General features: G+C 44.8%; 1 protein-coding gene and 1 long non-coding RNA gene across 2 annotated transcripts in view; one reads left to right on the forward strand and one right to left on the reverse strand.

The window, feature by feature from the left end:
- The window catches only part of LOC134932295 (uncharacterized), a 63,192-nt gene extending 61,879 nt beyond the window's left edge, over positions 1-1,313 (reverse strand). The window contains exon 1 of the long non-coding RNA XR_010179299.1: positions 1,090-1,313. This is a non-coding gene — a long non-coding RNA (uncharacterized LOC134932295). The remainder of the gene's footprint in view (positions 1-1,089) is intronic.
- The window catches only part of CHRNB4 (cholinergic receptor nicotinic beta 4 subunit), a 60,012-nt gene continuing 45,669 nt past the window's right edge, over positions 833-15,175 (forward strand). Inside the window, exon 1 of the mRNA XM_063926599.1 lies at positions 833-1,247. Within this exon, the coding sequence (XP_063782669.1) occupies positions 1,196-1,247 (52 nt within the window). The 5' untranslated portion in view covers positions 833-1,195. The remainder of the gene's footprint in view (positions 1,248-15,175) is intronic.

A 15,175-nucleotide genomic window follows, 5' to 3' on the forward strand; every position in this document is an offset into this window, starting at 1 on the left:
CACATAATATATCACAAGTGGCCTTCAGAGAAAAACAGACCCATGCAAATACAATGGGGGACAAATTCAGCCCTGTCCTTGCAAGGCACTACTATCTATCTATCTATCTATCTATCTATCTATCTATCTATCTATCTATCTATCTATCTATCTATCTATCTATCTACTGTATCTATCTATCTATATTGAAATGCATCTAGTGATCACTACTACTACTACTACTACTAGTCAGTTTGATCAGGAACAAATAAGTACACACACACACACACACACACACACACACACACACACACACACACACACACACACAAATAATTAGTATCTTTTTTTAAATAATATGCCCCCCCCCAGAGAAAGCACTATGATATGTGTTTTCTAAAAAGAGATGTTTACTTTTTTCGTGTCAGCAAAAGAGAAAATGCATTAATGGTAGAGCCAATGTATCACAAACATGGGTGTGTTTATGCGGCGGTTACAATGACCTTATTATCACATCCATTCGTTATGTTTATGGCTACTGAATGATTATAGATTCCCCCGTCTGTCAGTAATTTTACTAAAGCGTTGGCACCTTTATAACTAATGCACATTATACTAATCCTTAATTAGGGGCACAGTTTTCGCAGCCTCTAACGTGCAGCAGGAAAGAAAGTGAAAGTGTGTAAGTGTAAGATGTCAAATCATTATAAGCATGGTGCTAAATATACATTATGTACATAGTATCATCCAGAGGAATGTATTACTACAGCGTACACTGCTAGACATCTGCCCTCTCTACTGCTACAGTATATGGACTGAGCACATTTTGGACATGATCGCGCTGACCAGAGCATCGGTGCATAATCCTGTATAGTGTGCAGCTTCCTCTGCAGGCGCCTGCAGCGCCTCTCCACTCCTCGGCCAGTGCGCACATACCTCTGCTGCGGAGCCACTTACCTGCGGCCGGAGCACATGCACCCTCCTCCCCGCCTTCCCCTCCCCGCTCCTGAATGCTACATTCCCCGCACCAGGCAAAGTTTTGGAGCTGATACTGTTGTATAATCTCTATTCACTCCATCACCCCAGCGCACACCCATCGCCCTGCCTTACCTGCTCTGCAGCCGGAGCAAACTTCTCTGCTCCTCCGGTGCACCCACCATCATCACCCGGACAGGCGGACACCCCACTGGCAGACTATAGGACAGCTGGCCACACCATGGGAGGGCTGACCTCCTTGTTTCTCCTGTGTGCTCTCGTCCTGGCCGACTGTGAGTAATGTGTTTCCCTACTGTATGTTACCCATCCAACTTCATGCAGCGATCATGCCTTATACACATATGTATCATTTCTGTGTATTCACCTCCTGGATCAGTGTGCAGGGAGCCGCCGTGCTAGCTATGCTGGAATGTAGCCCATGATTTGCCCAGGCAGCGGGCACTCACCCACCATCTCTGTATGTATACAACGTGCCCTGATAGCCTGTTCACAGCGCTCTGCATCTTCCCTATTGTCATTCAGGAATTCAATTTACATGTTTGAAAAAAAAAGAGGAATATTTGTGTAATATTTATTATTTAGGCATAGTGACAGAGAAATACAAGGGAATTCTGCATGTTTGATCTGTTTTCATTAAATGTAGCTAAAAATAAGAGTCTGTCTGAAGTTCACCCATGCAGAATACACATCCCAGGGCTGGTCGTTGCTGCACTGTGTAGTTAAGAAGGATATGACAGGTCAGCCTTGTTCACATCATCCCAAATATATCTGAACACATTATACAGTGTCACTGTGCCAGGCATATTTATAGTAATTAACACTGGAATTAAACTATGATCGTATGATCTCTAAACTGATTGCAAGCAAATCACACTGTATATAGTAATGAGAAGCATCTTTGTGCACATACAGTATGAAAAGCATGTCCCGTTCATATAGCTCTACGTATAACTCGCATATATCACATCTATGTGCAGCAAATGACAGTCACACTGACCAGAAATAACTTACAAGTTGTAGCTTTGTATATTAGGTTCCACAAATTAAATAGCCTGTATATATGACATTTTAAATTGTATTAATTATCACAATTAATAAAAACATACACACTATACAACACTTTCTGTGTGTAATGTATAACAGTGAATTATTTCACTCTATACATGTATATACAATGTTGTAGATAATAGTTGCTGAATTCTAAATACAGATATACCTTATCCCAACTATAGTTATTGAACAGAAAATATACATTTACAGTGTACATAACTCAATTCCTGCCATTAACATGTTTGTTTGTGTACATTTAAAATGTATTATTCTAATGCAAGCATATCTAATAATAACACAACTACCAAAACAATAAAACCACTTGCATCACCTACACATCTGACATGAGTATGCTAAACTAACCTGGAACTGTATATAAGTACATGTACACACACACACACACACACACACACACACACACACACACACACACACACACACACACACACCAGTTGAACTATGTACAACTTTTATGACAATGTACCAAATTATTGGTCTGATGCACTTCTAATATAAATAATATAAAACATAGTTAAGAAGTCAAAATTGCATCTTTTAAAAATAGAATTATAAAACATTTTTCCAAGAGTCCGTAGCAAAAGTGAATAAGTAAATTGAAGGGGTGTGTATTGTGTGACCGGTGGCGGAAAATGCTGGTGGGGGGCAAGTGTAACAAGCCCCTTGCCGACTAGCTGCACTCGCCACGCTGTGTGCTCGGTGGCGACCTGCGGTCCCCACGGGTTCTATTCTCACTCTATGGGTGTTGTGGGAATAGTCCCTGTTGGTCGGCATGCCGACCGTTGGGATTGTGAGGGTGCGGGATGTACGGAGAGATAATGTGACCGGCGGTCTCCTGACTGCCAGTCACATGACTACAACCCAATTGAAGTCGTGTATAAAGTGTTATTCTGAAGTGAATTTACATTCAATATTTGTATTGTGCACATCAGATCAGATCATGCAGACTGAAGAGGAACTTTGTGCTCAGTGCATGTTTGTCTCCATGTAACAAGTGAGAAACCACTGGCAATGTATTTATTTATTAATCGTTATTTACATAGCAGCACTTACTGACAGTGCCATAACTAGACATTTTAGCGCTGTATGCAAGAATCGGCATCAGCGCCCCCACCCCCTCACGTAAAATAGGGGCAGTACGCGGCGTAGGCGCGTGCCAAAAATATAGGGGCGTGCCTTCATGGGGAAGGGATGTGGCCACAAAATAATACCAATTCATATTACAGTGCACAGTAGTCTCCATTATTCAAATTACTCCGCACAGTAGCGCCACTACACCAGGTAGAGCACCCTTTTAACACATTACGGCAGACAGATTCCCCTTTTTACACATTACGGCAGACAGCGTCCCCTTTTTTTTTACACATTACGGCAGACAGCGTCCCCTTTTTTTTACACATTACGGCAGACACGTCCCCTTTATTTTACACATTACGGCAGACAGCATCCCCTTTTTTACACATTATGGCAGAGAGCGCCCCCTTTTTTTACACATTACGGCAGACAGCGACCCCTTTTTTACACATTGCGGCAGACAGAGTCCCCTTTTTTACACATTACAACAGATAGAATTGATGATACTATTACTTATTCTCTCCCCGCTGGCTCAGGCAGTCAGGCTGCTCGGGGCAGCTGCTGGCAGATCCCGGGCAGGGGAGAAGGAGGAGGGAGGGGGACTCGGGAGCCGCAGCAGCGCACTGTAATTGGTGGCGGCATTGCTGCAGCTGTCCCTCTCCTTCCACATAGGCTGGCCGCCGCCGCTGTGAATGCTGGGATGTGCTTCCCTCATCCCAGCATTCACAACGGCAGCGGCCAGCCAATGTGGAAGGAGAGGAACAGCTGCAGCAGCGCGCCACCAATTACAGTGCCCTGCTGCGGCTCCCGATTCCCCCTCGCTCCTCCTCCTTCTCCCCTGCTCCCGGAGCTGCTCCTCACCTGGCACACAAAGGTGGCTTGTAATGAGTCAGTTTGACTCATTACAATGCGGCCAGTTGCGCCCTCAGGGCAACGGCGCTGTGTGCCAAGCACACTTGGCACACACACGTAGTTACGGCCCTGCTTACTGATAATATTTATTCATTCATATCAGTCCCTGTCCTAGTGGAGCATCCTATTAATATTCCTTACCACATGGACACACATTTTTGCCAGGAGTAGTTGTCCTACCAGTATGTCTTTTGGAGTGTGGGAGGAAACCAGAGTACCTGGAGAAAGCCCACCATATGCAGGACATATAAACTTAACACAGGGAGCGCTTTGTTCGTGTATTGTGTACTAGCATTAAATTAAGTTTCAGGACCATTCATTATAAGGTAAGTATCTTGTGCTTACCTTTCAGCCAAAATATGGCTTATCAAGCCCTGAAAATACATTTCTTAGTGGTTGTCTGTGGGACGCTTTTCCATCTTTAGATGGTGCTGATTTTCAGACCCTGCTCTTTCCCTATGGTAAGAAATCCCGTCTGAGAAGAGTAATCCTTTTGGAGACTTCCGGTACTATACGGCTCTTTCCCCGGAAGTTGCGCAACCATCCCCTGTTAAATAATATGATGAATAGACCCCATGTGTGCACAGAGTAACCATCAGGGCTGGCTCCAGGCCTACTAGCACCCTGAGCAAGATTTTAAGTTTTAAATGCGCCCCACCCCCCACATTTGCACGTGATCCTTGGTAAGTGGGCGTGGCCTCGCAACTATATATTATGTTAGCAAATTATAAATATTTATACCATATTATCACCTCCCACACACACATAATTGTCAGCCTTACACGTAATGCCTCCAGTTTAGAGGCAGTTACACATAATGGCCCAAGTATAGTATCAGATACACATAATGACCCTGTATAGTATCAGATACACGTAATGCCCCAGTATAGTGCCAGGTACATGTAATGCCCCCAGTATAGTGCCAGTTACACATAATGACCACTGCCCCAGTATAGTGCCAGTTACACTTAATGCCCCTGCATAGTGCCAGTTAAACATAATGCTCCAAGTATAGTACAGATACACGTAATGCCCCATTATAATGCCAGTTACACATAATGTCCCAGTATAGTGCCAGTTACACAAAATGTTCCATCTATAATATCAGATATATGTAAAGCCCCAGTGTAGTGCCAGTTAAACATAATACCTCAGTAAAGTGCCAGTTACACATAATGCTCCAAGTATAGTATCCGATACACATAATGCCCCAGTATAGTGCCAGTAACACATAATGCCCCAGTATAGTGCCAGTTACACATAATGCTCCAAGTACAGTATAGTACAGATACACATAATGACCCAATATAGTGCCAGTTACACACAATGCTCCAGTATAGTGCCAGTCACACAAAATGTTCCAAGTATAGTATCAGATATATGTAAAGCCCCAGTATAGTGCCAGTAACACATAATGCTCCAAGTATAGTATCAGATACATATAATGCCCCAGTATAGTGGCAGTTACACATAATGCCCACTGCCCCAATATAGTGCCAGTTACATGTAATGACCCAGTATAGTGCCAGTTACATGTAATGACCCAGTATAGTGCTAGTTACACGTAATGCCCCCTGTAGTGCCAGTTACAAGTAATGCCCCCTGTAGTGCGAATTACACATAATGCCCCCTCTAGTGCTCACCTCTGCTGTGCTTCTCTACCAGTGCTTCTGCCTTTGCCGCCGCTGCTGGCCTGTTGCTGTTGGGTATTTGATGATAGGAGAGGGCTGTAGTGTTCACTGCTGTTGGCCTGGCTATCTGATGGGAGGAGAGCGCAGCGCTCGCCTCTCCTGCCCCTCACTGAAGTCTGGCCTCTTGCAGGTGGCGGCCATTTGAAATACGGTGCTGGATTATGAGCCAATCAAATCTCGCAGTCAGGCAGCCAATCAGTAGCCGCCGCTGCTGGTCTACGAGCTCTGATTGGCTGTGGGTCGGCTCCACATTTAAAATTGCTGCACACTCTTAGTAGCCTGGTATCCCGCGCAGCTGCTTCTATGGAACATGCCTGGAGCTGGCCCTGGTAACCATACTATCAAAGCTGGAAGATATATGCAGCCAAAATAGACAGCTGCTAGAATGACTAAAGTTATATTTGCGAAAATAGTATATTTTTTTCTAACTTTATGTGAAGCCAGTGGTTCCCAAACTTTTTGGAGTCACGGCGCACCTAGGCCAAAAGTTTCTAATTGAGAAATTCAGAAAAAAATATTAAATTAAGTAAACTGAGTTTATATGCCATCCTAACTTTAGTTATGTGGCGAGGGACAAGATTCACTTCTGGTTGTCCATTTATTTTATGATTGAAAGCCACAAGCACTGAGTTTGCTTATTACTTTGTCCATGAATAATTTCAATTGGACCACCAACCCAGGGCATCCCTTCAAGGGCACCCAGATTGAAAACCACTGTATTAAGTAATAGCTTACACCATAATTAATCCCCATTTTCCCTCCAAGTAGCAGAACTTTGAGGATCCTATGTCAGGATTGAAAAACGCTCAATCTCGGGATTCCCAGGATCCCGGGATTGAGTTGGTGGTGGCACTGGCAGCCAGCAGGAGGACTCTGTGGCTGTACTCCATCCTCCTCCCATCCCACAGTCTTTATCTCTCTCTCCTGATTTTAGGACAAAACCCTGGGATCCCGCTGATCCCAGGATGGGCCACCCTAGTCCTATGCTAGGAACCCTGGTCCCATGTCCCACCACATCTTCTCCAGCTTCAACCTCATTATGAAGGGGAGGGACAAATAGTGCTCTGTAAAGTTGCCAATCCAGGTGCTGATTGTACAGAGCTGGCAATCAAGGATTTCAGATTTGTCAATGTGGAGTAAAGACATTGCGCAACAGTGCAGACAGGCATGAGGTCACAAGAACTGGCCATCCTGGCAAGGGAATAAGGAACAGGATATTGATTAAATTGTACTATAGGCTGGAATTATCCCTTAATGTAATAAATTGTTGCATTGGATTTAGTAGTCTAATTACTAAGCCTTGGATGGAGATAAAGTACCAACCAATCAGCTCTTATCTGTAAATTTTCAAACACAGCCTGTAACATGGCAGGTAGGAGCTGATTGGCTGGTACTTTATCTCCATTCACTTTATCTCTGTCCAAGGCAAGGTAAACAGAGTTTACTAAGCCTTAGTTTATTGGAAGATGGGAGGGAACGACACCCATGCTATATGTGCAGCATGGCTGTCGTTAACGAGGACCTCCCTCGTCTGTACATTATTAACGATAATGAGTGTACACACTAGGCGATATTGTGAACAATATCACTCAGAAAGGGCTCACAATATCGCCTAGTGTGTATGGGGCTTTAGCCACATTTTCTAGTTTGCTGGAGATTACGTTTCTTCACCTAGGATACGACCAAGATTTACTTACATTTTTTTCATGTATTGAGCATTAACCAGTGTTACTGCGTGAGACATACTTTGATATTGGGCCTAACTCAGACCTGATCGCAGCAGAAAATTTGTTAGCAGTTGGGCAAAACCATGTGCACTGCAGGGGAGGCAGCAGTGGCAAACGCATGATTTCTAGAGGGGGGTTTCCAAATGCAATCCATAATCTCCCACTCTGTGGAGCAAGTGCAGGAGTCTGGGGGAGCGGTAGAATAACCTAGTAATGACCCTGAGCATTGGTACTTTTTATACATTTGATACTGTATGGAATACAGTATTAATATTTAACGCTATAGATTGTCTATAGTATAGGCAGTATCAAACATATTTAAACAATATAAAGAAGATAAGTGGTCAGGAAAAGGTTAAACATGCCATACTAAATAAATAAACAAACATAATAGAACCTTAGTAGACAGAAGTGCACTTTCTAAGCACACATTCTCCCACCTCATGGAAAGGCTCCTGTCTCTTCTTCCTGGCAGCTACCTTCATATTATATACCATAGCTATTATTATAATTTGAGCCACTTGCCAAGAGGAGGGGGTTTCCAGGCAACCGAAACCCCCCTGCGTTTGCCTATGGGCAGATATAACATGTGCACAGAGAGTTAGATTTGGGTGGGTTATATTGTTTCTGTGCAGGGTAAATACTGGCTGCTTTATTTTTACACTGCAATTTAGATTTCAGTTTGAACACACCCCACCCAAATCTAACTCTCTCTGCACATGTTATATCTGCCTCCCCTGCACTGCACATGGGGGGTCTTTCCGAGTTGATCGCTAGCTGCCGTTGTTTGCAGTGCAGCGATCAGGAAAAAAATCGGCATTTCTGCGCATGCGCATGCACCTCAATGCGCACGTGTGACGTATGGGTACAAAGTCCTTTGCGGTTTTGCACAGGTTCTAGCGCAGCTTTCAGTCGCAAGGCCGAACGCAGGAAGATTGACATGAAGTGGGCGTTTCTGGGTGTCAACTGACCATTTTCAGGGAGTGCTTAGAAAAACGCAGGCATGCCAGGAAAAACGCAGGCGTGGCTGGGCGGGTGTGTGACATCAAAAGCCGTCCCTCCGTCGTTAGAAACAGCGCACACGAAGAGTAACTACAGGGCTGGTCTTGTTTTGCACAAAATGATTTTGCAGGCGCTCTGCTGCACAAGCGTTCGCACTTCTGCAAAGTGAAAATACACTCCCCAGTGGGCGGCGGCAATGCGTTTGCATGGCTGCTAAAAACTGCTAGCGAGCGATCAACTCAGAATGACCCCCATGGTTTTGCCCATCTGCTAACAAAATTGCTGCTACGATCAGGTCTCAATTACCCCCATTGTTCATTGAAATTGGAGAACTCAATTTGCTTAGAATAAAGTAGATGGGAAATATTAACTAAAACCATATTCATAACATTGTGGTTTTGACTGGTTACGAATTATTACATATAATAACATATTTAAACAATACTGACATCTAGTGGTACGTCAAACTGAATCTTATGGTAATATACCACAGGTTCTCAAACTCGGTCCTCAGGACCCCACACGTTGCATGTTTTGCAGGTCTCCTCACAGAATCACAAGTGAAATACTTAGCTCCACCTGTGGAACTTTTAAAATGTGTCAGTGAGTAATTAATACACCTGTGCACCTGCTGGGTTACCTGCAAAACACGCACTGTGTGGGGTCCTGAGGACCGAGTTTGAGAGCCCCTGTAATATACAGTAACTAGCTACTAAACCTAAAATAAAGGCGATTTCATTAACTTTCATACATATAGGTCAGTGGCTCTCAAGGTACCCTAACAGTCCAAGTTTGAAAGATATCCATGCTTAAGCACAGATAATCTAGTTATTACCTCAGTCAGTTTGATTATACCGTCTGTGCACAGGCATGGATATCTTTAAAACTTGGGGGTAAAAAATGTACTAAGCATCAGTTTTTCAGGGGTTTTGATACCGCTGCACATCCCCACAAAATGAAAGCACCAAACCACTGTATATACTATTCAGCGGTTTTGATGGGGATTTGTAAACTACTGTCAATGTGCATCTCTTTTATATCAGTTTTGTGGGGTTTTTAGAAAGGGTTTTGACCAACCCACCATAAAATTGCTATTAATCTAACGCATCTATCTGACCAATCATGTGTGCGGAATAATAAAGTGCTAAATACATATTAATTCCCCTTTAATATAATTAATAATAATTAATACATAATATTGCTTTCTTAATAAAAAAATAATCGTTATGGTAGACTTACCGTTGATAACTCTATTTCTCCTAAGTGCACAGGATCCACAGGATAACATCAGTATATGAGGTAGCGACAGCGGATTGGCGCCAAACGATCAAAGCTTTCGGCCTCCCAGAATGCAACGGGCCCGTCCCTATATCCCCGCCTTCTGGCTCAGGCAAATCAGTTTTTTCCAAAGCTCAAGGCAGGAGCATCATAGAGAGCCCTAATCAGGTGAGAAGAACAGGCGAGAAGAACACACATGCACACCCTTCCGTACAAGAAGGAAGAGGTTGGTAAGTGAAAGGATCCTCAGTTCAGGTGCATCAGTGTGGGATCCCTGTGGATCCTGTGGACTTAGGAGAAATAGAGTTATCAATGGTAAGTCTACCATAATGATTATTTCTCCTGCAGGGTCCACAGGTTATCCACAGGATAACATTGGGATGTCCCAAAGCAATTTAGTAGTGGGGACTCTCCTGATTGGACAGGAGAATCCTTTGCCCGAATTCAGCGTCCTGAGAGGCAAAGGTATCAAAGGCATAATGTCGTATCATTCACTGGACATTCTTACAGTTTTCACTCACGTTATCATCCCATCCAGAAACCTACTCTCCGCAGTTCATCTCACGCCCCACGTCACCCTGCAAACCTCGTCATAGTTCCACAGTCACGCCCCTTCTTCAAGCCATCTCTCTCTGCAAGCACCAGCCTCTTCCTTCAGGAGTTCAGAGACTTCATTCTTTACAGTTTATCAGTCCCGAGCCAGTTTGACTACCTACCACTTTACTCTGTTTGTGCCATTAATAAATATATGAAAATTAATTATCTTCGTCCTCCTTGTTTCCTGCACTCCGGAGCATCTGCTCCTTCGTTTGGTCTGAGTACAACGGAGTCACAAAAACAGCCTGCCCTGACAGTAAGCACTGGCCAGATGGATCCGTCAGGTGACCAGGCCTCTGGATGCGATGCTATGGCCAACATTCTCTCATGCCTGGATAATCAAAAGTCCACCCAGTCACAAATAGTTCAATTTATGCAAACCATGTCTGACTGTTTGGATGCTCTTCAGGCGGCCATTAGGCCCCCACAGTCCCCGGCTCCGGTAGTCTCCTCCTCCGCTGCAGTTCCTCCGGTGACTGTCCCAATTTCTTGACTGCAACTACCTCCACCTAGCAAGTTCGATGGAACCCCAAAACTCTGTAGGGGATTCCTCAACCAGTGTGAGATACAGTTTGAGCTTCAGTCAGACAGCTTCCCATCTGCTCGTACATAGATCACTTACATTATTTCTCTTCTCACTGGTCAAGCATTGGAGTGGGCATCTCCGCTCCGGGAGAGAGGGGATCCAATCCTCTCCGATTATGCTGGATTTGTTTCTTCTTTCAGGAAGATCTTTGACGAGCTGGGTCGAACCACCTCAGCGTCCCTAGAGATCCTTCGTCTTAGGCAGGGCTCACATCCGGTCAGTCAACATGTAATCCAGTTCTGTACTTAATCATCAGAATTGAATTGGAATGAGGAGGCCTTAGTCGCTGTCTTTTGGAACAGCCTTTCTGACAAGATTAAGGATGATTTGACGGTCCGGGATGTGCCCACGAAATTGGATGAACTGATTTCCATTAGCAACAAACTGGACTTGCGGTATAGAGAACGTTGTCTGGAGAAATTTAAGTCTGAAAGTTCAAGTTTCCGGTCACGACCTCGGCAATATCTTTCTTCATCTCAATCTGCTCCCGCAACTGAAGAGCCAATGCAAATTGGTCGCTCGCGACTTTGTGAAGAGGAGCGCTCTCGTCGTCACTGGGGAAACCTTTGTATTTATTTCGGCTCCTCAGAACACATTGTGAAATCTTGTATCCTCCGTCCGGAAAACTCCCACTCCTAGCTTACTCCAGAGAGGTTAAGCTAGGAGTTACTTTAGAATCACGTACTGGAAAGGAGCCAACTTTGCCCATTAGTTTGGAAGTTCCATCTTCTGTCATATTTATCTCAGCCCTGTTAGATTCCAGAGCAGCTGGAAACTTCAATTCTTCCGCCATCGTTCAGCAATTTAAGATTCGGACTGTGCCTTTGGAACAAGCAGTTTCTGTCACTGCGGTGGATGGAAGTCGAATCCCGGAAGGCATAATCACCTTTCAAACTACTTATCTTAGAATGAATGTGGGCGTATAACATTCTGAATATATCTCCTTTCTCGTGATTCCCGAAGCCTCTCACGATGTGATTCTCGGTTTACCTTGGTTGCAAAATCATAACCCGAAGCTCTGTTGGTGAACCATGGAGATTCAATCCTGGGGAGAATCCTGTATCAATGGTTGTTTGGCCCCAGTTAAACCTCTTTGTTCAGCTTATGTCTCCGAGTTACCCACAGTTTACCAGTCCTACATAGACGTCTTCAGTAAGCAAGGGGCAGATTCCTTGCCACCTCACCGTGAATGGGATTGCCCGATTGATTTGGTGCCGGGTAGGACTCCTCCCAGAGGCTGAATTTATCCGTTGTCCATTACTGAGGCTCTCAAAGGGATTCAGCGCTTCCTCGGCTTCGACAATTTCTACAGGAAATTTATTAATAGTTACTCCACCTTGGTCGCTCCCTCATGGCCTTGACGCGTACAGGAGTGGATCCTTTGAATTGGACTCCTCAAGCTACTAAAGCCTTCCTCGATTTGAAACAAGCCTTTATGTCTGCTCCCATTCTTCATCAGCCAGATCTTAATTGTCCATTTCTCGTGGAGGTGGATGCTTCCACAGAGGCCGTCGGGGCTGTTTTGTCACAGGTGTACGAGGATAAGAAGGTCCATCCATGCGGTTATTTTTCTCGAAGATTCCTGCCCGCTTAACGAAACTATGCCATGGGGGAGCAGGAATTGCTTGCCATTAAGTTAGCATTTGAAGAATGGAGATATCTTTTAGAGGGAGCTCAACATCCTATCACAGTATACACCGATCATAAAAATCTTCTATTTCTTCAAACGGCACAATGTCTCAATCCACGGCAAGCAAGATGGGCTCTCTTTTTCACTCGGTTTAATTTTAAGCTTACTTATCACCCAGGATTCTTGGATAAGAAGGCTGATGCCCTCTCTTCTTCTGAAGTCAGTGATCTAACTAGTAAACAAGCTATTGTGAATCCAACATCTTTCTTAACGACTCAAATTTCTTCAGCTCCTGTACCTCGGCCTAGGAAAACGTTTGTCGCATCAAACCTCCGGAAATGGCTATTAACTTGGGATCATGCTTCATCTTTTATGGGTCACCCTGCGGTCCACAAGACTTGAATTTATTCAATGGTCCTACTATTGGCCACTTCTTAGTACTGACATCCAAGAATTTATTGCCGCTTGTCCTAAATGCGCCCAACACAAAAAGGACCTCCACCTGAGTTACTACATCTGTTATCCATAGCCAAAAGACCTTGGACCCATATCTCGATGGATTTCATAACCAATTTACCTCAGTTGAAAGGACAAAATACCATCTGGGTGGTGGTAGATTGATTTTCAAAAATGGCGCATTTCATTCCTCTTTCAGGTCTGCCCTCGGCTCCAGTGCTTGCCAAATTGTTCATCTCCGAGAGCTTCAAGCTACACGGTCTTCCTCTTGAAATTGTTTCAGATCGAGGCACGCAGTTTGTGGCCAAATTTTGGAAAGCACTCTGTTCTTCTTTAAGCATCAAATTGAATCACTCTTCAGCATATCACCCCCAGTCGGATGGACAAACTGAACGAGTAAATCAAGATCTCGAGACCTTCATTTATATATCTCCTCTTCACAAGATAATTGGTTAGACTTTCTTCCGCTGGCGGAATTCGCTCATAATAATCTCTTTCATTCATCTTCTGAATCTACTCCGTTCTATGTCAATTTTGGTTTCCATCCGCGAGTTCTGGAATTTCAGCCTCTTCCAGCTCAGTAGGTGCCAGCAGCCGACTTAGTTCTCAAGCAACTATCTAAAATATGGACTCAAGTACGCAAGTCCTTAATTAAAACTTCCATACGTTATAAGTCCTTCGTAGATAAGAAATGGAAGGCAGTACCCAGTTACAAGGTGGGGGACCAAGTCTGGATATCTACCCGCATCCTCAAGTTCAAAGTACCTTCCATGAAATTCGTGCCCAAGTATATTGGTCCTTTCCCTATAGAAAGAGTTCTTAATCCTCTACTTAGAAAGTCAAACTGCCGTCGTCCTTCAAGATACCTAACGCTTTCCACATATCACTTCTAAAGCCTCTAATTCTCAACAAATTTCATGCAATCTTGCCTAAACCTCCTAAAATTCGCACTTTGCAAGTTGAAGGTATGGACCCGAGGAAAGGTCTTGGGTTCTCGCTGAGGGTGTCCATGCTCCAAAGTTGATACAAGATTTCTACTCCAAAAATCCTAACAAAGTCCGAAGGTGTTCGGAGACCACCCTCTAAAGGGGGGGGGGTACTTTCACATGGCGGGAACTCACCGCCGCGGGTCCCGGGATTCGTCCCCTGCCTACGCGGCTAGCAGTGGTGCTCGGTGGCCGCATGGGGGCGCGGCGCGGTCAGCGGCAGGAGTGACGACTTCCTGGAGACTGGAGGGAGTGCCTAGTGGCCGCAGCCTCCCTGTGTGTCTGCAGTACAGGGGGCGGCCATGTTGGAGACCAAGTGCAGCACTAATGAGCGTATGGGTGGAGTGTCAGCCAATCCTGGTTTTCTGCTGCCTATAAATAGGCTGGGATTTTTGCATTCTGTGCCAGTGCTTTGTTGTGGTTACGCTGTACCCTATCTCTGTGCTCCTGCAGATTATTCTGTGCGTCTCTAGGTCATTTGGTCCCATCTTGCGCTTCGTGTTTTCAGCCGGCTCTCGTTGCACTACGTCCGCCAGCTTCCCCCTGCGCGGCTACGGCCGACCACTCTCCCGCCGGTTTCTTCGAGTTCTCCAGGTTTCCTGTGGTAGTTTGTCAGCCTCAGTCTGTGTCTTTCGGTCACGTCTCTGCATCATCCAGTTGACGATCCTCGCAGCTCCTCAGTTACGTCCTCGCTTCAGCTAGATAAACCGTTTTCACAGTTCTCCTTCCACGTCTTCGCATTATCCTGCAACCAGTCTTCACAGTTCTTCATCCACGTCTTCGCATCATACAACTTATCTTCACAGTTCTACAGCCACGTCTTCATATCATCTAATGCAAACTCTTCTCAGTTCTTCAGTCTCGACTTCCTATCATTCACTGGACATTCTTACAGTTTTCACTCACGTTATCATCCCATCCAGAAACCTACTCTCCGCAGTTCATCTCACACCCCACATCACCCCGATAACCTCGTGATAGTTCCACAGTCACGCCCCTTCTTCAAACCATCTCTCTCTGCAAGCACCAGCCTCTTCTTTCAGGAGTTCAGAGACTTCATTCTCTACAGTTTATCAGTCCCGAGCCAGTTTGACTTCCTACCGCTTTACTCTGTTTGTGTTGTTAATAAATATATGAAGAGGAATTATCTTCGTCCTCCTTGTTTCCTGCACTCCGGAGCATCTGCTCCTTCG

This window comes from Pseudophryne corroboree, chromosome 6, assembly GCF_028390025.1.
Source record: "Pseudophryne corroboree isolate aPseCor3 chromosome 6, aPseCor3.hap2, whole genome shotgun sequence".
Lineage (NCBI taxonomy): Eukaryota > Metazoa > Chordata > Amphibia > Anura > Myobatrachidae > Pseudophryne > Pseudophryne corroboree.